Source organism: Phoca vitulina, unplaced genomic scaffold (genome assembly GCF_004348235.1).
Source record: "Phoca vitulina isolate PV1807 unplaced genomic scaffold, GSC_HSeal_1.0 scaffold73, whole genome shotgun sequence".
Classification (NCBI taxonomy): domain Eukaryota; kingdom Metazoa; phylum Chordata; class Mammalia; order Carnivora; family Phocidae; genus Phoca; species Phoca vitulina.
In genome coordinates, this window is record NW_022589776.1 from 1957249 (window position 1) to 1980086 (window position 22838).

The 22838-nt window shown below is 36.0% G+C and overlaps 1 protein-coding gene across 4 annotated transcripts in view; it reads right to left on the reverse strand.

Moving 5' to 3' along the window:
* RC3H1 (ring finger and CCCH-type domains 1) overlaps positions 1-22838 on the reverse strand; it is an 83566-nt gene that overhangs the window by 39554 nt on the left and 21174 nt on the right. For all 4 annotated transcript variants that reach the window (XM_032393389.1, XM_032393387.1, XM_032393390.1 and 1 more), the window contains 5 exons: positions 10558-10932; positions 6200-6320; positions 4834-5073; positions 4216-4391; positions 506-706 (listed from right to left, as the gene is read on the reverse strand). In XM_032393389.1, coding sequence (XP_032249280.1) covers positions 506-706; positions 4216-4391; positions 4834-5073; positions 6200-6320; positions 10558-10788 — 969 coding nt within the window. In that variant the 5' untranslated portion in view covers positions 10789-10932. Of the gene's footprint in view, positions 1-505; positions 707-4215; positions 4392-4833; positions 5074-6199; positions 6321-10557; positions 10933-22838 lie in introns of those variants that run through there.

Below are 22838 nucleotides of genomic sequence, written 5' to 3' on the forward strand. Positions count from 1 at the left end.
AATAAGTTTATTGAAAATTTGATCAAACCTAGAATGACTGGTAACTTATTATGTGAAATTATTGTGGCTAAGAATCATAAGAAACCTCAATGTGTACATTCTCCAGAACACTGAATGGCTGTTACAGGAAGACAATAAAGGCATTTAGAAAATGGGTTTAATTAACACAATGATTAAAACTCAGGGAACAAAACAAGAAGGGAGAGAGGCAACAATAATAGAGATGGAAGACTCTCAAAATAAACTAGAGTGTGCCGGATAAACTATTATAACACTAGTCAAATCTATATGAATATCAATTATACATTAATTAAAAAAAACCTTTATATAAACAAACTGGTATTACTATGTGACAAGCTATGATACTCAGCTACAGATAATGTAATTTATAAGAGCCTGACACACAGTATTCACTTTAACATACATTTATTAAATAAATTACTAAATCATGAATTACCAAAACTCCAAGATTAGTCCAAGAAGTAAGGAACAAAAAAGGGTCTACCTTGTCAATAATTGACTGCATATGAGACTTGTGAGACTGGTCTCCATAAAGTAAAGAGGACCATTGGTCTGGTGCAATTCGTAAGCCTGCTTCCATGGCAATTTGCACTATCTGGGAGTCATGTTCTCGCCGCAAAGCTTCGTAGGTTCTAAATTCTTCTTTTAGCTGCATCAGAGAAGAGTCTTCATCACGTTTGGTGACCTAGTAAGACACACATAATCTCATGAGTCAGGTAAGAAACAAAATGAGTTTATACTCTATATGAGCATATATAGAGAACAGATAATTTTTAATATAACAAATTTAACAACAATAACAAGATTAAAATGGAACACACTGTTTTGCCTGTAAACCATTTCTGCCTTTAAAGACATCAAAATCTTGTCAATAGGTCTTATGGGAAGAATGAGTATGTGCTGGAGGAAAATCCCAAGATTGGATAGACCTTAACACATATATAGAGTTTAAACTGTATATGTGTAGATACGCATTTTTGAAAAGAAAATACTTGAGGCACCTGTCTGGCTCAGCCAGTACAGCATGTGACTCTTGGTCTCAAGGCATGAGTTCAAGCCCCACATTGGATATGGAGCCTACTTCTTTATATATACATACATATGTACACACACACACACACACACACACACACACAAATAAAGCAATGACTTAAAAAAAGGAAAGAAAATATGCAATTATCCTGGGAAAAAAACCCAATGTATGTTTCTTCTTCATAACTGTGGATTATTAAACTTGGGCTTGCCTGGCATTGAGCTGGCTGATACTCCTAAGTGAAAGAGCTTCAGTCAGATGCTGGTATGATTCTAAAGATGATTAATCTGTGCTTAGCTTAATTTTCCACAGAGTTTTGCAGGCTGGGCCACCATCAGAAAATATAAAATAATAATGATGATAATATCTTTTAGTAATTAAAATGATTAACCCTTATTGAGCCCTTAGTATGTACTAGTCAGTGTGTTAACTTATTTACCCATCATACTGACATTAACTCATTTAATTCTCTAAACTTGTTGAGGTAGGTACTATTGTTATTTTTGCTATATTGCTACATTTTGAATCAAGCTGGGTTTAGGCCAAAGGCTCAAGAAATCAAAGTTGAATAATTTTTTTTTAAAGATTTCATTTATTTGAGATAGAGCGAGAGTGAGAGAGAGCGAAAGAGAGAGAGAGAGAGAGAGAGCATGAGCAGGTGGGAGGGGCAGAGGGAGAGGGAGAAAAAAGAAGGCTCTCCACTAAGCAGGGAGCCCGACACAGGGATCAATCCCAGGACCCTGGGATCACGACTTGAGCCAAAGGCAGATGCTTAGCCAACTGAGCCACCCGGGTACCCCCAAAGTAAAATAATTAATTCTAGTCCAGGATCATCTGTAACCTAATATATTTCAGAATATATTTTACCTTGTTAACCTTTTATTCCCATAAAGACTCAAATTCCTCTAGTAGAAAATTCCCATTTTTTTCTTCCACCAAAGAAAACTACAGCAAGACTTCTAGGTCATCCTGATTATATTTTTAAATGTATTCCATTCTTATCAGAAGAAGGTCTAACTTAAATTTTGTTAGGTAAGTCCGTAAAAGACCAAATAGATTAAAAAAAAAAAAAAATCAAGAACTAGAGTCACAAAAACAAAAAATATCTTGCCACTATTCAAAGGCAAGTCAAAAGACCAAATGCATTATGTGGATGTATAAAAACACCCTCTCAATATAGGCTAAACCTTATTAAAATGTAGAATGTTTTCTATAAGATATACTAGGGTTCCCTGGTCTTGGTTCTCAAAACTGTCTTTTACCTAAAAACAGTCAAAGATTTCTAAGAGATGCATGTCTAAAGTAAGTCCTGGAACTATACTGTACTAAGAAGGACCAGAATTATCCCTGTCTGAAAAGGTTTTCCTTTAAAGATTTTATTTATTTATTTATCATGACCTGAGCCAAAGGCAGACGCTTAAGGACTGAGCCACCCAGGCACCCCTGAAAAGGTTTTTCAAATGGAAATGAAAGAGATGCTAAAAGGATGCAGCCAGAACACGGCTATGTGGACACATACAGCTATAAGGAAGAATGGAAAATGCCTACCGATGTGACTTCCACAAAGAAAATGAAATAGGTATTGGTAGATACTTAACAGAAACTTTGCCATGGTGAGTAAAATTTAGGGTATGGACCTATTGTGATGAGAGAAGATAAGTCTTCTCATGATGGAGACTGTAGGACATATTACCAGCAAGAGAAGAAAGCAGGTAGACAATGAAATAAGGGGAAATAATCATGACCCAAATGAAAAATAATTGGATTTTTACAAATTTCCAATCTCTTTTCAATTACTATTAATGCTTTTAATTAGGATTGAGAGAGGTTCACTGTGGGTATTCTGGGGTTTTTGGACTAATTTTTCACAGGGGGAGGATGGATTTCCTTTTATTTTTTAAGCTTGCAATATTGTGTCTGTCTGGTGCTGTTATTAGAGAAAAAAGAACTCTGGAAGCAGACAGACATTCTGAAGTATATTCCAGATTACACTGTACAATCATGTTATTATAATCATTACAACAAATGTGAGTTATTTGGGGACAATCTGAACTAGCTGGGAGTTATTTTGGCTAGAGTTTCTGACAGTTCCAGAGGTACCTAAGGCCAAGGACAGGGTTGGGTACAGACCTGGAGTGCACACCTCATTTTCATTATATATATAATCTGACTCTAGAAAGAAACATAATAATGTGGGCATTTATAGAGCTTTAAAATTTTTTTAAAAATTAAATTGGGGTATGCTTTTGGGGCACGTCGTTAAATGTCTGCTTTCAGCTCACCGAGCCCCAGGTCAGGCTCTCTGCTCAGCGGGGAGCCTGCTTCTCCCTCTCCCTCTGCCTGCCACTCCCCCTGCTTGTGCTCTCTCTCTGTCAAATAAATAAATAAGATCTTTAAAAATATATAAATAAACTGGTATGCTTTCCTGTTGATTTTGTAAACCATTCTATCTTTCTCAGGAAATGAGAAAATAAACTATAGTAGACTGTAGGATTTTTTAGTTTGAGTGTCAGATGAGGGGACATGGTGACCCAGGAATGGATATCCTTACAGTTTGTATGAATTAAAAAATTTTTAGAGGCATGCCTCCCTGGTCTATGAAGTACTAGTTATGTGTCAGAAGCAAGAAGCCTTGACATTAAGAAGTCAGGAAAACAGGATGAATGATAAATGATACACAGTGAGCACTGATGTTTGAAGCAGTGCTGATTCAATTTGGGATACAAAAGAATATGTGCGGCATTACTATATATACTGAAAATGAAATGGCAAATGAACTCCAGTACTCTCTATATGTGGAATTACAGCAGGAGCAAAGAGCAATATGAAACTTCTTGCTTCAATTACTCTCTGTTCAGACCAATTCTGCATATAGTCTTGGTGAAAAAAATGACACAGCTTATTAGCCTCTTCAAATATAAAAATCTATAAACCTCAGTTTGCTCTATGTTGTTCAATATCTAATATACAAAACTTAATATAACAAGTTCTAACTTTAATAGGACACCATTTACATTCTTTTTATTTTTTTTACATTTTTGAAAAGAAAAAATTATTGAAATTTTCTGAGGGGCAACTTTATTAAACTCAAAGTTTTACTACTTAAGTTTGGGAAAAAGACAATGTTTCCTTTTAGGCTGAAATTTAACATTAGTTCATACCTTGAAGCAGGAAGCTCTATAAAGGAGCTGGACAACATGCCCAATGCTAGTTTTAGAGGCCTGAGGAAACCGCGGCTCCAACCTTTGCACCACAAAGAGAACCAATACTTTTCTTGACAAAGCAGAACCATCTTCCAAGGCCAGGAGAACCAGCTTTAAAGCTTCCTCCTGCATTGCTAGGAAAAGTTAGGCAAAACCAAAATTTATCACATACAAAGATAAGATAAATTTATTTATCAGAAGGGCAATGTTTAATAATTTCTGCAGGTACCACTCGATGGGCAACACAACACAATAACACATATCCACAGTTACACTTTCTAACCATTCTGGGGCAATTTTATATTACACTCTGCATATTTTATTTAAGAAAGCAGATAAAAAATTAATACATTCAAGAAAAACCTCTAACAAACTGAAAACTTTTAACACTGAGAAAAGTTTTACATGGTCTAAAATACTGACATGGAATTACTGAAGCCATGATTGTCAAGTGGGATATTTCTTGGTAACAACAGAATACTACAAAGAACTAGACTTTGTACATCACATTTATAGTTCTTAACACCATACTTTTAGAATTACTAGTATAGTAAATATCAAACTTTAATCACATACCTGGTCCAAGGAACTGGCAGCCCCTAGCCCTGACTGCTGCCCAAAGATTAGAGGAGAGTTGCTGAGGATTCTGGTGCTGAAGAATGAGCTCTGTAACTGTTCGTTCACCTAAAGATCGAGCTGCTCTCATAGCACGAATCCTGCCTTCTTCTTCCACTAGTTGGCAGTGGACCAGAGTCACCAGCTTCCTCTGCATTGGGCGACTCAGAACACTCTGAGTAGTGCTATTCAGACCCACTCCTTTAAAAGAGAGTAAAAGGTTATTTCTAGGTTTACAATGCAATTTTAGAGTCCAGAAAAACTTCCTCTGATGGGCTGACTGACTTACGCATACATGAATAGTTCCCAGTTCTACTAGAATGTTTAAAATAAATAATGGATAAAATTATATAAAGCCTAGTTTGCATTTTAAAAGTATACAAAAGCTGTTATCTCATGTAAATATAACACTCATTACAACATTAAATATATCATTATTCATCATAACCATGGAGGAAAAAGGGGAAAAGGCCAGACAACATTAATAATTAGTTTAAGACTCAAATCTTGAGGTCCTAACAGTTATGGCACATTATTTCATAATGGTTAATTTTACCTTCCTAATGAAATAATAAGCCATAATGGCAAGGCAGTTAAGGGCAACTTCCAATTTTATTTCACTCACTATGGCACACCACATAAAACTGAATAGAAGGCAGACAATCCAGAGTTGTCAAATGATGGAGAGCCCTTCTGAAACCACTAGTATATTCACTTAGTTTTGCAACTCATTCAAATGTTTTCAACATCACATAAACTCTAAATTCACTTATTTGATGTGGTTTGTAATGATATTATTTAGTGTTTGTGGGTTTGATTTACAATAAATAAGTGAATTTCATTAGCATTCACTTAGAGCCCACAATTTTTTTAAGGATTTATTTATGGGGCGCCTGGGTGGCTCAGTTGGTTAAGTGTCTGCTCTGGCTCAGGTCATGATCCCAACGTCCTGGGATCCAGTCCCGTGTCGGGCTCCTTGCTCAGTGGGGAGCCTGCTTCTCCCTCTCCTCCCCGCTTGTGCTATCTCTGTCGCTCTCCCTCAAATAAATAAATAAAATCTTAAAAAAATAAATAAGTACAATAAAATATTTATTTATATTAGAGAGGAGGGGGAGGGACAGAGGGAGAGAGAAACTCAAACTCTGAGCTGAGCACAGAGTCTGACAGGGCTCAATCCCATGACCCTGAGATCATGACCTGAGTCGAAACCAAGAGTCAGACACTTAAATGACTGTGCCACCCAGGCCCCCCCATAGCCCACAATTTTTATGATAATAAAAACATCTTTAATAAACATGTTTAGCATGGATAGTTGCATCTGATTTACCTCTAGCACTGCTGAGTGGTTTCAGGTACAATGCTAATTCTTCTACACATTTCTTGGCTTCCTCATAATGCTTTGTATCTTCAACCCCACTACACAAAGTAATGGGCTGCTGCTCAGGGACCTTGAGGTCAAAAGAAAAGGTCTGTATGAGTACTCATTAATTAAATGTTTGATTGAGTATATTTTATGCACTGCTACTCTAACTGTGGTAACATCAAAGCTCCCACTAAATTTTTTGAATTCTTCCAAAGGCCTTTTCTATACTAACACATAAAATTTAATGCATTATTTTGGTTTTGTAATAGCTTTACTGAAATATAATTTGTATACAAGTGACCCATTTAAGATATACAATTCAATGGTTTTTAGTATATTCATAGTTGTGCAACCATAACCACAATTTTAGAACATTTTCATCATCCCTTCAAAGAAGGCCATACTCTTTTAAGTCTCCCCTCCCATATTTCCTTCCAACTCTCCACCAACCATAGGAAAACACTGATCTATTTTCTGTCTCTATGGAGTTGCCTATTTTGGACATTTCACATTAACAAAATCATAGATTCATATAGTAACTTCCAAAGTGGCTATACTATCTTTTATTTTCACCAGCCATTTCACCAAATGAGTTCTATTGTTCCACATTCTCACCAGCATTTGGTATTGTAAGTGTTTTGGATTTTAGCTATTCTAATTGGTGTTAGCAGAATCTTGTTGTTTTAATTTACAATTCCTTAATGACAAATATGTTGAGCAACATTTCATTTGCTCATTTGCCATTTGTGTATCTTCTTTGGTGAGGTGTCTATTCAGATCTTTTCCCATTTTATTTTTTTTTTTTTAGAGTAAATGCATTTATTTATTTTTTTTTTTTTTTAAAGATTTTATTTATTTATTTGAGAGAGAGAGAATGAGACAGAGAGAGCACATGAGAGGGGGGAGGGTCAAAGGGAGAAGCAGACTCCCTGCCGAGCAGGGAGCCCGATGCGGGACTCGATCCAGGGACTCCAGGATCATGACCTGAGCCGAAGGCAGTCGCTTAACCAACTGAGCCACCCAGGCGCCCAGATCTTTTCCCATTTTAAAATTATGTCCTTTTTATTACTGAGTTCTCAGAGTCTTTAATATATCCTAGACACAACTTCCTTTCAGATATATGAGTTACAATTACTTTCTCCCATTCTGTGAGTTGTTCTTTCACTCCGTGATGGTGTCCTTTGAAGCACAAAGTTTTAAGTCTTGATTTAGTTCAATTTATCTTTTATTCCTTGTGCTTTTTCATGTCATATCTAAAAAAAACCACTGCCTACTCCAAGATCATGAAGATTTATGCCTGTATTTTCTTTTTTTTTTTTTTAAGATTTTATTTATTTATTTGAGAGAGAGAGAATTAGCGAGAGCCGGAACGCAAGCAGGGGGAGTGGGAGAGGGAGAAGCAGGCTTCCTGCTGAGCAGGGAGCCCGAAGCGGGGCTCAGACCCTGGGATCATGACCTGAGCCGAAGGCAGACGCTTAACGGCTAAGCCACCCAGGCGCTCCATGCCTGTCTTTTAAGAGTTCTGTAGTTTTAGCTTTTACATTTAGCCTTTGGTTCATTTTGAGTTAGTTTTTGAATACGGTGTGAGGTAGGGTCCAAATTCATTCTTCTGCATTTGGATATCCAGTTTTCCCAGCACCATTTGTTGGAAAAACTGTCCTTTACTCAACGAATGTTCTTGGCAACACTGTCAAAAATCATTTCATATGTGTGTATTTATTTCTGGGCTCTGTTCTATTCCATTGATCTACATGTCTGTCTTTATACCAGTACCACACTGTCTTGATCACTGTAGCTTTGCAGCTTCAAAATCTGGAGTGTGATTCCTCCAACTTTGCTCTTTTTCAAGATTGTTTGGCTATTTGTGGTCCATTCTGATACCATATGAATTTTAGGATGGTTTTTTTTGTTGTTGTTGTTTCTGCAAAAAGAACCACCACCATTGGGAGTTTGATAGAGCTTGCATTGAATTTGTAGATTGCTTCAGGTAGTACTATGATCTTAACAATATTAAGTCTGCCAATCCATTAACACACAATGTCTATTTATTTATGTCTTCTTTAAATGTCTTTCAGCAATGTTTTGTAGTTTTCAGTACACAAGTCTTTCGCCTCCTTTACTAAACTTATTCCTAAGTATTTTATTATCTGATGCTACTGTAAGTGGATTTGTTTTCTCAATTTCCTTTTGGATTGTTCATTGCTAGTGTATAAAAACACAACTAATGTGTTGATTTTGTATCCTGCAACTTTGCTTAATTCATTTATGAACTCTAACAGCTTTTTAATGGAAATCTTTAGAGTTAAAATAGTGGCTACTATATATTAAAATGCCCTATCCTTGTTCCTCAGAATGTTAAAAATAGAACTACTCTACGATCCAGCGATTGCACTGCTAGGTATTTACCCACAGGATACAAAAATACAGATTCTAAGGGATACATACACCCTGATGTTTTATAGCAGCATTATCAACAATAGTCAAACCATGGAGAGAGCCCAAATGTCCATCGACTGATGAATGGATAAAGAAGATGTGGTATATATACAATGGAATATTACTCAGCCATCAAAAAGAATGAGCTCTTGCCATTTGCAATGACATGGATGGAGCAAGAATATATTATGCTAAGTGAAGTAAGTCAGTCAGAGAAAAACTACCATATGATCTCACTCATGTGGAATTTAAGAAAGAAAAAAGATGAACACATGGGAAGGGGGAAAAGAAAAAAGGAAAGAGGGAAACAAACCATAAGAGACTCTTAACGATAGAGAACAAACTGAGGACAGGTGGAGGGAGGTGGGTGGGGGATGGGCTAGATGGGTGATGGATATTAAGCAGGGCACTTGTTATGAGCAGTTGGTGTTGTAAACAAGTGATGAATCACTGACTTCTACTCCAGAAAACAATATTGTACCGTATGTTAACTACCTAAAATTTGAAAAAATAATAAAATGTCCTATCCTCAAATACAAACATTAGTTGTTTCAGTTAAGATATAACAAGGTCTTACTCATTTTGTAGAAAGAGTTAGTTCATCTTTAGACAATTTTATGAAAAAAAGTAAGCCTTGGTTATTTGCTATTATAATAGTATATTTCTAAAATTATTACCCTTAATAAGTCTATTTTTTAAATGTTTCCAAACTATCATAGTGGGATTTTCAAAATAAAGAGAAATGATTATGAAATGAAAAATTAAGTACAAGAAGCAAAAGGATCTATTGCACTTTCCCTTTTGACAAATATTTTGTAGTGTTGTGGGTGACATCACAAAAGAGGTTTAAAAAGTTTTCCTTTTGAATAAGCTATTCTAGAACTGCTCTCTTCATCTCCAACATACATAATATCAACCTTTCCTACATTTTAGCAGCCTATATCAAGACTGATCTAGAGAACATTAATGGGGCCAGATCCAAAGTTCTAGTATATTCATTCAGAAAATGATTTATGGTAAATATATGGCATTTCAGACTCACACTATGCAAATTTAGTAAAGGATTACTTAAGTAGGGGCGCCTGGGTGGCTCAGTCGTTAAGCGTCTGCCTTCAGCTCAGGTCATGATCCCAGGGTCCTGGGATCGAGCCCTGCATCGGGCTCCCTTCTCTGCGGGAAGCCTGCTTCTCCCTCTCCCACTCCCCCTGCTTCTGTTCCCTCTCTCTCTGTGTCTCTCTCTGTCAAATAAATAAATAAAATCTTTTAAAAAAAGGATTACTTAGGTAAATCATATCTAGCTTTCAAAAACCTGCCTCCCTTGGCTTTGTGAAATCTTCTGAAGATACTACTAATCTCTAAATTTGAGAATACAGACATTAAATTTTAGAGTATTACCATCAGACTTGCTAGACTAACTTTTATATTTAGATACCTAGGAATATTTGCTCCTACTCTAGAAAAATGGTTCCCAATATGCTCTATAGTTCTTGTCACCATCTCCATCTTTCATTTCAGTTAGTGTCTACTAAGGAAAACTCTGAAGTAGCTTCACTTTTCCTATTAAGTAAAATGCAATGGTTATATGAGTAATATTTTCCTCAATATTAAGAGGTCCTTTAGGTTTCTCTAGTGATCTGAACAGCTCAGATTGTTGAGAAAGGCTGAGCACCAGATTGAATGGCTGTTCCTGTGCTATGACTGAGGAACACTCCACTACCACAATCCATCTCCCAACACACTGAAATAAAGGATTTGCACAGTACTGAATAGAATTTTACCTATTTAGATAGAAGGCAATGTTGCCCAATTTTAATTCAACAAGTTTCCCTTAGGAGGAAAACACATACACTCAGAAATTAAAAAGAACAGTAAGCCACCCATCTTACCTGAGCACCCACTAGCTGCAGCAATGCTGAGTTCACAGGGAGGAGCTCAATGTCTGTGTTGATAGTGGTCTGGTCAAAGGGGCAAGCCTTGCGGTGGAGCTTATTCAGGCACATCTTGCAGACAGTATGGCCACAACCCAAACTGATGGGCTTTCGAATTGTTTCATCGAAGGTCTGAGTGCAAATCGGGCAGGAGAGGAAATCCGTCCATTGTGGAGCTTGTACAGGCATTGTTACTGGAGTTACAATTCACACACACACACACAAAATAATCTAAAGCAAAGATTCCACTGGAATCAAAATCTTTGAAAAAAGTTTTTTTTTTTTTTTAAATATCTTCTGTAGATACAGTCAGCACATAGTGTGAAATATAACCTGGAAAACAAAAAAGAGAGAGAGAGAGAAAAATCAGTGTCTTCCTTTTCAATTAAACTGTGCATTCACACTCTACTACCTACAACCTTTGATACCACATTTATATCATTATAGTACATTGTTTTGCACTTTTATAGAATTAGAGCCATAACAAAACATCTAGTTTTATCCTCTCACTGTAGAGATGGGGAATGGACACCAAAAAGAAAATTACTTGCTCAAGGTAACAAATGAAGTTAGTAATAAAGTTAGATCCAGTATCTAAGTCTCTGAAGTTTATTGAAGTCTATGATTATATTGAAGAATTAGCCTTTTTAGGTGGTTAATAATATTATTTCTTGATTTCAACACCAGTTACATCAATCTGTTCGGCCGTGAAAATTTATCAAGCTCTACATTGATGAAATGTACACTTCTGTGCATGTTACACCTCAATAAAGAGTTTTTAAAAATTGGCCTAAGGTAAAAACTACCTTAAATATTTTATCATCAAATTGGGTATGGGTGGGGCTCCTGGGTGGCTGAGTACATTGGGCATCTGCCTTCGGCTCAGGTCATGATCTTAGAGTCCTGGGATGGAGCCCCGAGTCGGACTCCCTGCTTGGCGGGGAGCCTGCTTCTCCCTCTCCTCCCTGCTCTTGCTCTCTCTAGCTATCTCTGTCTCTCAAATAAATAAATAAAACATAAAAAAAAAAAAAAATGGGTATAGGTAATGAAATAACAAAGAGTCTGTGGGGTTTTTTAAAGTTTGTTTTTAAGGGTCTTAGATATTGTTAAGAATTTTATTTACAGGTAGTTATCTTTAAGCCCCTGGTATGGCCTATATTTATTGCTATTGTGTGTTGTATTAGAACAACTGCATAGTTAAAATTATTTACTTCAAAAGATTTTTTAAATTCTCAAATTTATGAATGATAGAACAATTATAATTCAAACTAAAATCAAATTTCATTGTCTACCCTCTGTTTTTGGCAGAGGATAATAGCCAAATCACAAAACTCATCACCTGTGTCTAACAGAAATTCTTTTTATATATAAAATTCAACCTAAAACTTCCAGCACATATCTTAAATAATACCTACTACACTTACTCTAACTGTAGGTTCTAAAAATGAGAACTGATGCACAGAACAATAAAGTAACAGTATTACAAGGTTCTTCAAGATTTGATTATGCTCGAGAGACTGCTTAAAGATGAAAAAAATTATTTAAGCTGTAATTAACTATGAAAGTAAATCATCTATATATCTTATTCTTTGAGCATTATATTTAATTCTTGTTTTACTGAAATAACTCAACCTTAAATGCAAGCCCATTATTGATGAGAGAGCAGTTTCCATTAGATATGCTAACAATGTATCTATTCATTCAACAAATATTTACTAAGCACTACTATGTGCCAGATTGAATTGGGGAAACAGTGAAACAGCACAGTCATAATATCTGCCTTCTGAGTAATCTTAGTTTTGTTTAGGTTTTTGCAAAGTGTGCTGTAAGATAAATGGATTTTACCAAGTTAATTTTATGTTCAGGATGTTAAAATTAAAGTTATCTGCATGTGTGTTAAAACAGCCCCTGCAATAACAAGAATGAGTAAATAAATTGCTCACATCTTGATTTCTATAATGTTTTAAAGATAAATACTTCTAATAAAATAGATTTAATCAAATAGATTATGAGTAGCTCCAAGTATTTATATTAAATTATTACTACTTAATAAATTGAAACTCTCATCTGGAATGGTTAAAAAAAGAGAATACAGTATCTAACTACTCTATTCAACTGCAGACTCAAATGGTACATTTGTATGTGGGGTTAGAGAATGCTCCAAAATAGAGAAAAAAAGAGGTAAATTTTTAGAAGACATAATACTCAGAAAAAAGAAGTAGGTTATTAGTCATAAACTGCTTGCTGAACCTGATTAAATCAATGAAATATCACCCACATGAACTTTTCTATAGATTAGCACGGCAATTTATATTAATGCTGCGAAGAATGTGATCTTGTGTTAATCTCTGCAAAGTAGAGTTTAATGGTTCCTTCCTTTTTATTAGTACGGCCTTGTAGACAACTTAAAATTTGTTAATCATAAGTAAAGATAAAACACAGCACTTTATTCTCTCAAACACTAAACTATACAAACCCCAAAGGGCACAAAACATAAATATTTTATTGTACATTGTTATAATTTTTACTATTTACACAGCTATGTGCCACATACAATGCTAAATGCCTTACACAGAGCACTTATAAAAGGTAGATAATTACTGTTATCCCATTTTACAGATTTGAGAAATGGAGGTTTAGAGAGGCTGGGTAAGATAAAAAGAAATAGAGCTAAGATATTAAACTCAGATATTCTGGCACAAAACCCAAACTCTTAACCATAGCACCATTCACAAATTAAAGGCTAAATATAAAGAAGGAAGAACTACTTGTGACTTCATCCAAAAACCAATGTCACAAAGCTGCCCTAATAGCCACTGACCTCACAGCAATTCTGCTAAACTTATTGCCAAATCTAATGGTCAGGTCATTGTTCTAATCTCATTTGTCTTCTCAATAAGATATGAAACAGATGACTACTAACTTCCTGCTTCTTGAAAGTGTCAATGAAACACACTTCCCTCATCCTTTCCAACTTGCTGTGTTTTTGATCTCTTAAACTCCTAAACGTTGGAATCATCAGATCTCTATTTTGAGTTTCCTTTTCTCATCATTCTTCAGCTAAAATCCTGAAACAGCTTTCTGTTAGATTTAGAGTAAAATCTGGATTACTTATTCTGGTTTATGAAACCCTAAATAATATGACCTATAATTCTACTTTAACTTCATTTTCTAACACTCATCCCCACCACCCCAGGACTGTCCAGCTACTCAAGTGAAGCTTGTTCCCACCTTATTATGTTAGTATGAGCTATTCTCTCTCATCTTTGAATTGGAAGCCACTCTTTATCACTTAGATGCCACCAAAAATGTCAAGCCCTCCCTGACCACTTAAAACTCTAAATCACTCTCTAGTCCATCACTATATTTAAATTCTCCATAAAACATTTCCATCATCTATAAGTAGCATTTTCTTTCTTATATTTTTATCTGCATACTTAATATCTATCTTCTATAAGAATATAGATTCTACAAGACCTGAGACCTAATGTGTCTTGTTCACTATGAAAGCTATAGCTCCTCACTACAATTTAGGCACACTAAAAATTTTGTATATAATTTCAGAGAGTTCACAGACCTGTGGAAATCTATTCAGAAAACTCTAAGGTACTTAAAAACTCTAAATTAAGAAATTCTAATCTATATTATTCCTTAATGAGTCTTAAAAAAATACAAGTAGGGGCGCCTGGGTGGCTCAGTCGTTAAGTGTCTGCCTTCGGCTCAGGTCATGATCCCAGGGTACTGGGATCGAGCCCTGCATCGGGCTCCCCGCTCTGTGGGAAGCCTGCTTCTCCCACTCCCCCTGCTTGTGTCCCCTCTCTCACTGTGTCTCTCTCTATCAAATAAATAAATAAAATCTTAAAAAAAAAATTACAAGTAAATATTTGAGATTTATTACATGTCAGACACTGCAATATGGAAAACAAGTAGAAAATACGGTCACCATCAGTTTTACAGACTTGAAAACTCATGGCTCTCCTACATGATCTCAGATCTGTGCTGCCATAACAAATTTTCCAAATTATTCTGTTGTAACAAGAATTGTTTAAAATACAATCATAAAATTTTACTGGTAAAAGATACCTTAGAGATCATCTTGCTTCTAGCCTAATTTTTCAAGATGAGATGCCTAACATTTATTTCTGCCCTATCAAAAGCAAATATTACTAAGCTTTTTCAAACACCTCTTTTCATTTAATTTTTCAAACCCAAAGAACGGGACGCTGGGTGGCTCAGGTCATGATCCCGGGGTCCTGGGATCAAGTCCTACATAGGGCTCCTTGCTCAGTGAGGAGCCTGCTTCTCCCTCTATCTGCCACTCCCTATGCTTGTGCTCTCTCTCCCTGACAAATAAATAAAATCTTTAAAAATAGATAAATAAAACCCAAAGAACTGGAATCACTTTCCTTCTTTTTGCAGAGAAATAAAATAACATTCAGAGAACTCTATCCAAGGTCATACAGATAGTAACTGGCAAAGTCAAGAAGACACAGCCACCTCAGGTCAGTACTTGACACTGAAGCCTATGTGCACTTTCCACTGCAACAATTTGACATGGAGAAGACCAAAAGGCAAGACAAGTAAAATAGTTACAAAGTCATGCAGCTTGATAATGGCAGAGCTAGGATTAGAAACCAAGTTTCCTGACTCCTAGTTCTAGTGTCCCCTGCATCCCCACCAGAATGCCTTGCATATAAACCTATCACCAAACACCTGATTTTTAAAATATCCTTGCATACTAAAACCACAGTTAACAATATTTGGCTTGGATCAAAGCATCCATTAATCTTCGAAATAATATGTAAAATTGTTTATATACATATGCTCATTCTTCTGGGAATAAGGCCCTGACTTTTATCAGATTCTCAAAGGTTTTATTTGGGGAGGAAGAGAGGGGGAAGATAAGTATCACTGACTCAGACATATTGAAATAAAGTAACTGGTGAAAACATAAGAATATAAAAAAATTAGAATGGGCGCCTGGGTGGCTCAGTCTTTAAGCGTCTGCCTTCAGCTCAGGTCATGATCCCAGGGTCCTGGGATCGAGCCCCGCATTGGGCTCCCTGCTCGGTGGGAAGCCTGCTTCTCCCTCTCCCACTCCCTCTCTTGCTGTCTCTCTCTCTCTGTCAAATAAATAAATAAATAAAATCTTAAATAAATAAATAAAATTTATATGACATTTATATATATATATCCTTTGTATTTGCACCACAATCTCAACAGACTCTTATAAATTTTTTAAAAGTGATGTTCGTGTGCAAACATTTTTTTCTACATGGTTACACTGAAGTGTCTCCCTCTCACCCCTATCTCCCATCTCTCTAGTCCTCATTTCCACCCCACCTCCACAGATAAACCACTGTTATTATTCTCTTTTCAGTTTCTTTATTCAACTAGGTCAAATATATATTATTTATTGGAAAGAAAAAGCATTTTATTTATTTATTTATTTTAAAGATTTTATTTATTTATTTGACAGAGAGAGACACAGAGAGAGAGGGAACACAAGCAGAGGGAGTGGGAGAGGGAGAAGCAGGCCTCCCACAGAGCAGGGAGCCCGATGCGGGGTTCGATCCCAGGACCCTGGGATCACGACCTGAGCTGAAGGCAGATGCTTAACGACTGAGCCACCCAGGCGCCCCCTAGAAAAAGCATTTTAAATGATGTTATTTACAACTCTTCTATCTCTTTCTTCATTAAACCAGTTTTTCTTAGAAATTATACCTAGAGGGGTGCCTGGGTAGCTCAGTCAGTTAAGCATCTGCCTTTGGCTCAGGTCATGACCTCAGGGTCTTAGGACTGAGTCCTGCATGGGGCTCTCTGCTCATCGGGGAGTCTGCTTCTCCCTCTCCCTCTGCCCCTCACCCCCGCTCGTGTGTGCACGCTCTCTCTCTCAAATAAAATCTAAAAAAAAAAAAAAAAAAATTATACCTAGAAACCTTTCCCCATTCCCAGTAAAAATTAAACAGTCCGTTACTTGCAAAAAAATGTTTTATTGGTCTTTACTATGTGCCCAGCACTGGGGGACAAAAAATAGTGAACAAGCAAGTCATTCCAAGTCTGCATAGACCTTACATTGTTTTCCTTCATTACCTATATAAAGTATAATGACACAAACTAAATACATGACTCCAAGGCATGGTAAATGATATTAGGTAAAGGTAAAAGACAGGGAAATGTAAGTACCTATAACAGAGATAATCTAAAAAAATTGGGGTGAGGTTGTATGGGGCACTGCTTTCCTGAGGAAGTGATATTTATGGTAATACTTTAAAGATGAAGAGTAAATAAAAGTTATGGGAAGAACAATGCATAATATGTGTGCAAAGATTCTAGGTAAGGAAAAGCATAACCACAGGCGCTGAGACTAGAGAGAATATAGTACAAATGGTGAGCTAGAAAAAAAAACAAGAGGGAAATGAAAAACAAAAACAAAAAGCAAAGAACAGAGCAAGAGAAATAGGGATGAGGTTAGATGAAAGAATCAGCAAGGGCCAAATAACACAGGATCTTTTATCTCCTATTATTGTACTTAGTCATAATGCGAAGAGTAACACACCCTCTTTTAGGGCACTAAAAGAGGCAGGAAGGATCTCACTTCATCGTGTTTAATACTCCCCAATCTGCATACTATTCTCACGAATCATCATTCACTGAGATCTCCTTCAAGGCCCAAATTTGAAGGAGAACCTAACAACACTATGTGATTTCTCTCTTTCACTACTGGGCACTGAAGCACCTAAATGCTGTTACACCAGCATCATGCCTACTTTAAGAAAACCTGATATGTAAAAATTCTAATACAGAGAAGAAATAAGTTACAGGGACTATTCATATTACAGAAAGATAATCTACTTTACCAAGGTATTCATAACAGAATTCTTTTAAAAGAAAGGCTAGCAATGTCCACAATAGCCAAACTGTGGAAAGAGCCAAGATGTCCATCGACAGATGAATGGATAAAGAAGATGTGCAATATATATACAATGGAATATTATGCAGCCATCAAAAGGAATGAAATCTTGCCATTTGCAACGACGTGGATGGAACTGGAGGGTATTATGCAGAGTGAAATACGTCAATCAGAGAAAGACGTATCATATGACCTCACTGATATGAGGAATTCTTAATCTCAAGAAACAAACTGAGGGTTGCTAGAGTGGTGGGGGGTGGGAGGGATGGGGTGGCTGGGTGACAGACATTAGGGAGGGTATGTGCTATGGTGAGCGCTGTGAATTGTGTAAGACTGTTGAATCACAGACCTGAACCTCTGAAACAAATAGTACATTATATGTTTAAAAAAAAAGAAGAAGAAGAAGATAGCAGGAGGGGAAGAATGAAGGGGGGGAAATCGGAGGGGGAGACAAACCATGAGAAACTATGGACTCTGAGAAACAAACTGAGGGTTCTAGAGGGGAGGGGGGTGTGGCAATGGGTTAGCCTGGTGATGGGTATTAAAGAGGGCACGTTCTGCACGGAGCACTGGGTGTTATATGTAAACAATGAATTATGGAACACTACATCAAAAACTAATGATGTAATGTATGGTGATTAACATAACATAATAAAAAATAAATAAATAGGGGCACCTGGGTGGCTCAGTTGGTTAAGCAACTGCCTTCGGCTCAGGTCATGATCCTGGAGTCCCGGGATCGAGTCCCGCATCAGGCTCCCTGCTCAGCAGGGAGTCTGCTTCTCCCTCTGAGCCTCCCCCCTCTCATGCTCTCTCTCATTCTCTCTCTCAAATAAATAAATAAAATCTTAAATAAATAAAAAAATAAATAATTCTCAAAGGGAAACCATATGGAACCCCAAAGGTGTGGAAAAATCCCAGAATCGTTCACATGCACGCACATTATCATACCAGTCACATTTTCCTAGAATATATGTTTTTTAAAAAAAACATTTTGGGGGTGCCTGGCTGGCTCAGTTGGAAGAGCATGTGACTCTTGATCTCATGGTTGTAAGTTTGAGCCCAACGTTGAGTGTAGAGATTACTTAAATAAATAAAACTTAAAAAAAAGAAAAGAAAAGAAAGGCTAAAAATCTTTGTAACTGAGAAAAATTGAAAACACTGTGTCCAAATAGGGGAACAGCTAAACAGGGGGTACACCTGTACTATGGAAACAGATGCAATAATTAAAAAGAAATTTATGCATGAGAAATAGAAAGGGATACAAGACATATTAAGCAAAAACAAAACTTGCAGATCTATATATGGTATCATTTGTGTTTGGGGAAAAAAATCCTATGTATTAGTCTTGGTATTAAGGGATGTAAATGGATGTAAGAAAAAGGTCTGGAAAGATATCTAACAAACTTAACAGCAGTTACACAATGGGGCAACTTATAAAATGTATATAATCATGAATTATATAACTGCAAATAAATCTGAAAGAATGAAAACAAGAGAAACCAAAGTATATTTGCACAATTCAGGCTATTTCTAAGATAAATTACCATAAGACTAAAACATTTTTCCTTATTAAATTGACCACTGTACACATTTGGATATCCAAATCATCAAAACTTATGAATTCTTTTCAAAATTCACTAAAAGTTTTTTATAACTTCTCTATAATTTACCTAGTTCAAAGAACTAGCACAGTTTATTAATTTTATATATCATTTCGTATCACTTAACCTAGTAAAATGAGGTATATAGTTGCTAATCTCTTACATTTCCTAGTAAAATAGTTCTTAGAGACAACTATAACAAACTTGATAGAGTAAACATACAGAATCAGCACCAGGTTCTTCACTAAAAATAAAAGCATTCTTTGGATCAGAAAGATAGGTATGAAGAGATGGAGGGGAAAACAGTATTTTAAAAGCTTGACTTTGCTTGGGAAATTTCATGATTATGAATAATAACTCACTCTTTGATGATTCTATTTCAGGAACTACAAAATCAAAAGCAAAGATTTTTTTTTTAGAGCATCAAAATGTCATCGGTAGTTATTAGATCTAAGAACAATTTCCACTTCCTCATTCTTTAAACATCTTTCTCCAGGGGCCCCTGGGTGGCTCAGTCCATTAAGTGTCTGCCTTCGGCTCAGGTCATGATCCCGGGGTCCTGGGATAGAGCTGGCATCGGGCTCCCCGCTTCTCCCTCTCCCTTTGCCTGCCGCTCCCTCCCACCCCCCGGCTTGGCTCTCTCTCTGTGTCAAATAAATAAATAAAATCTTAAAAAAAAATAAACAAATAAACATCTTTCTCCAAAGTCATCTTTTTAAACATTCTCCAAGCTTTCTCAAAGGCAGACGTTTACATCATCTTCAACCACAAAACGTATCTAAACCACATAGGACACGGGACATATGGCTTAGTGACTATAATAAATATTCTTTCAGGCAAGAGTAAACATATGAAATAAAATTACTAAAACACCAAATATCAACATCCAAATGCTTTAAGCTTCTTCAGAGCAAGGTTCTGTCAAGAAAAAAATAAAAATCCTAAATAATTCTACTAATCAAAGCACATGTGCTCAAGGCCTCCAGATAAATCATTATAGATTAGGGGTCTGCCCAAATCTAGCTCAATAGGAGTAATTCTACTGGAACCTTTCTAATCAGAAAAGCATGAATGATGGTCCTCTTTATTTCTAACAAAACCCAAACGAGGGGCTGCTGCTCAATGATGAGAGCAATGGTTAACTTTCCTATCAGTTAAAACAAGGCCTACTCCCCTACATAAATGGCAATTATTGATTTTACTGATACTAAGTGATAATACAGAACACACATGACAGTTAAGTAGCAATCAGTTCACCTTGAAGAAGGCCCAAATTTTAAAATATCATATAACTTCCCCAATAATACACGTTTTTACACCAGAAATAGCACTCATAGCTACTACAGATAAAAAATTATGACATGATACATAAAAGACCTTGGTTTTCTGAAAATAAAGCATGGATCAGGCATTATGCTAGTTGTTTTCAGATGCTTTTCTTTTTAAATGTGTACCATAAATGTAAACGACAAAGTGAGCTCCCGCCAGTCAGCAGTACTTGTTAAGTACCAGTGCTCTGTATATAGGAGCTAATTACACGCATGTTCACAGCAAAGCTGTGATGCAGTTACTATCTTCACTTTAATGATAAAGAAACCAAAGTACAAAGAAGGACCCAAAAACACAAAATTCGTAAGTGGCAGGACTATGATTCAAACTTGGCCAGCCTAATTCCTAAGCTGGTACTTCTAAATACTGTAATTTTTGTGCCATCTTACAGATGAGCGTTAATAGTCATTAAGCCAGGGGAACTTTTAAGGGTGATGGAAATGTTCTAGAATTGGATTGTGGTGATGACTGCACAATTCTGCAAAACTCATTGAATTATACACTTATTATAAGTGAATTTTATAGTGTGTAAATTATACTTCAATAAAGCTATTAAAATCATCATTAAAGGCTTTTAAATAAAGTCTTAGTTTTCAAATTTTTAAGTGTAATAATTTAAAAATACAAAGACATCCTCAGATCTGTTCTATGAACGCAGCAGTAGCCCTATTAATAGCTAAATTATATTGCTTTGAAGATGTTATTTAAATATATTAAAAAATGACATTAAAAAAATTGTTAAAGGTGTATTACCATCTCCTCTACACAGGTTCATTTTATCTGCTTCTGATTTAGAGGGAGAAACACAGAAATAAAATTCATCAAGTATCTAGTCTGGGCCAGTCACTCCTCTGAGGCATTTTTATGCCCATTTTATAGATAACGCTTAACCTTCAACAGCATTAAATAACTTGCCTAAAGCTAATTGTGAGCTAAGACCACAACTCAGCTCTTAAGTGAATCTGAAATGTAAGTTGCCTTGAGAAAGATATATTAAATAAAACTTTATTGTCTGTAAGAAGAAAATCTTGGGTCTCCTCTCACTCTGCCCTATAAGTTTAACTCTTTATTCTTGGTGTTAACTTTAATTTGCCATTTCTCTGGAACATTTCCATAGCAATATGCAGGGCAACTTCAGAGAACATTTTTAACCAACTTGAAAAACGAAGCTAAAAGCAGGAAATCAAAACAAAAAGAAGAAAAATCAATGAGGGTTTATTATAACACTTCTCAGTGTTCTAATTCTCAGCAGAGTTATCAGTTAATTTACAGATGAAATACTAGTCTGAGATTTTTGAGGAGGCTCAAGGTTTTTCCAGCAATAATACCCTGGGAAGAAAGACACTATTTTGATTGTAAAAAAATCTCTCTTCCCAAAATATATTAATTTGTAACCCTATATTATACACAACATTCTAGATCTAACTAATGTAATATACTAAAAGTTAGTACAAATGGACAAACACTTGGGACAGGTATAAAGAGAATGGCTTCTGATTTAGAGAGGGGAAAGCCTGAAAGATAGAACTGGACAAACAAGGGTTGAGAAAGCTGCAAAGGGTTCATTTAGCTGGCTTACTTTCCCAGTGTTCAGAACAACAAAAAGAAACATTTCTATCTGCAACTTAATGCCAAATTTTGAAGAAGAAACAGTAAGGAAAGATAAAACCATTCATGGGGAAGCTGTGTGACCTGAAGTTCAAACAGTACTCTATAAAGTGAACAATAACTTCTAAGTTTGTGTACACAGTTTAAAGCTCCAGGTTTCTATTCTACACAAAGTTACGCATTGTGTGTAAATGTGCTACGCATTGTGTGTAAGTGTGCTACACTGAAGAGGACATCACCAGTTATTAAGAGGTGGCAAAAAAGCATCATCTTGAAAGTACCTGTGAGGTAGTTAAGCAGGGAAAACATACCCATTATAGCAAAACAGCCAAAGGTTATTTTATTTTTTTCAGCTTTTGCATTAATATTCTGCGGAATACTACATATACTATATTCTCAAGTATGTCATCACCATTTAGTGGTATTTCAAACATCGACAACACAACAAGAACTAATCAAAATCAGGAATATTTTGGAATACACTAGGCATTTTAACTAATCTGTTCTCTTGTTAATTGCTTTCAAATTAAATGCAAATTTCTGATACTGGTTGTTTTCTTTGTGAAAATTGATGTCTCCTTAATTTGGCCTCTTTTCTAAACCACAAAGATAACTCAGTCCCAACACAAAAAGATCCACGAATAATTTTTGGTGCCTAGGCCAAATATTTTAACCATACTTTAAATAGTTTTTCAGATCACGTTTAGAAATCTCTCCTCCTACTACAATAATGGCTCCTTTTGAGAACAGGAAGTTTGTTCCTCCGGTCTGCACAAGTTATTTTG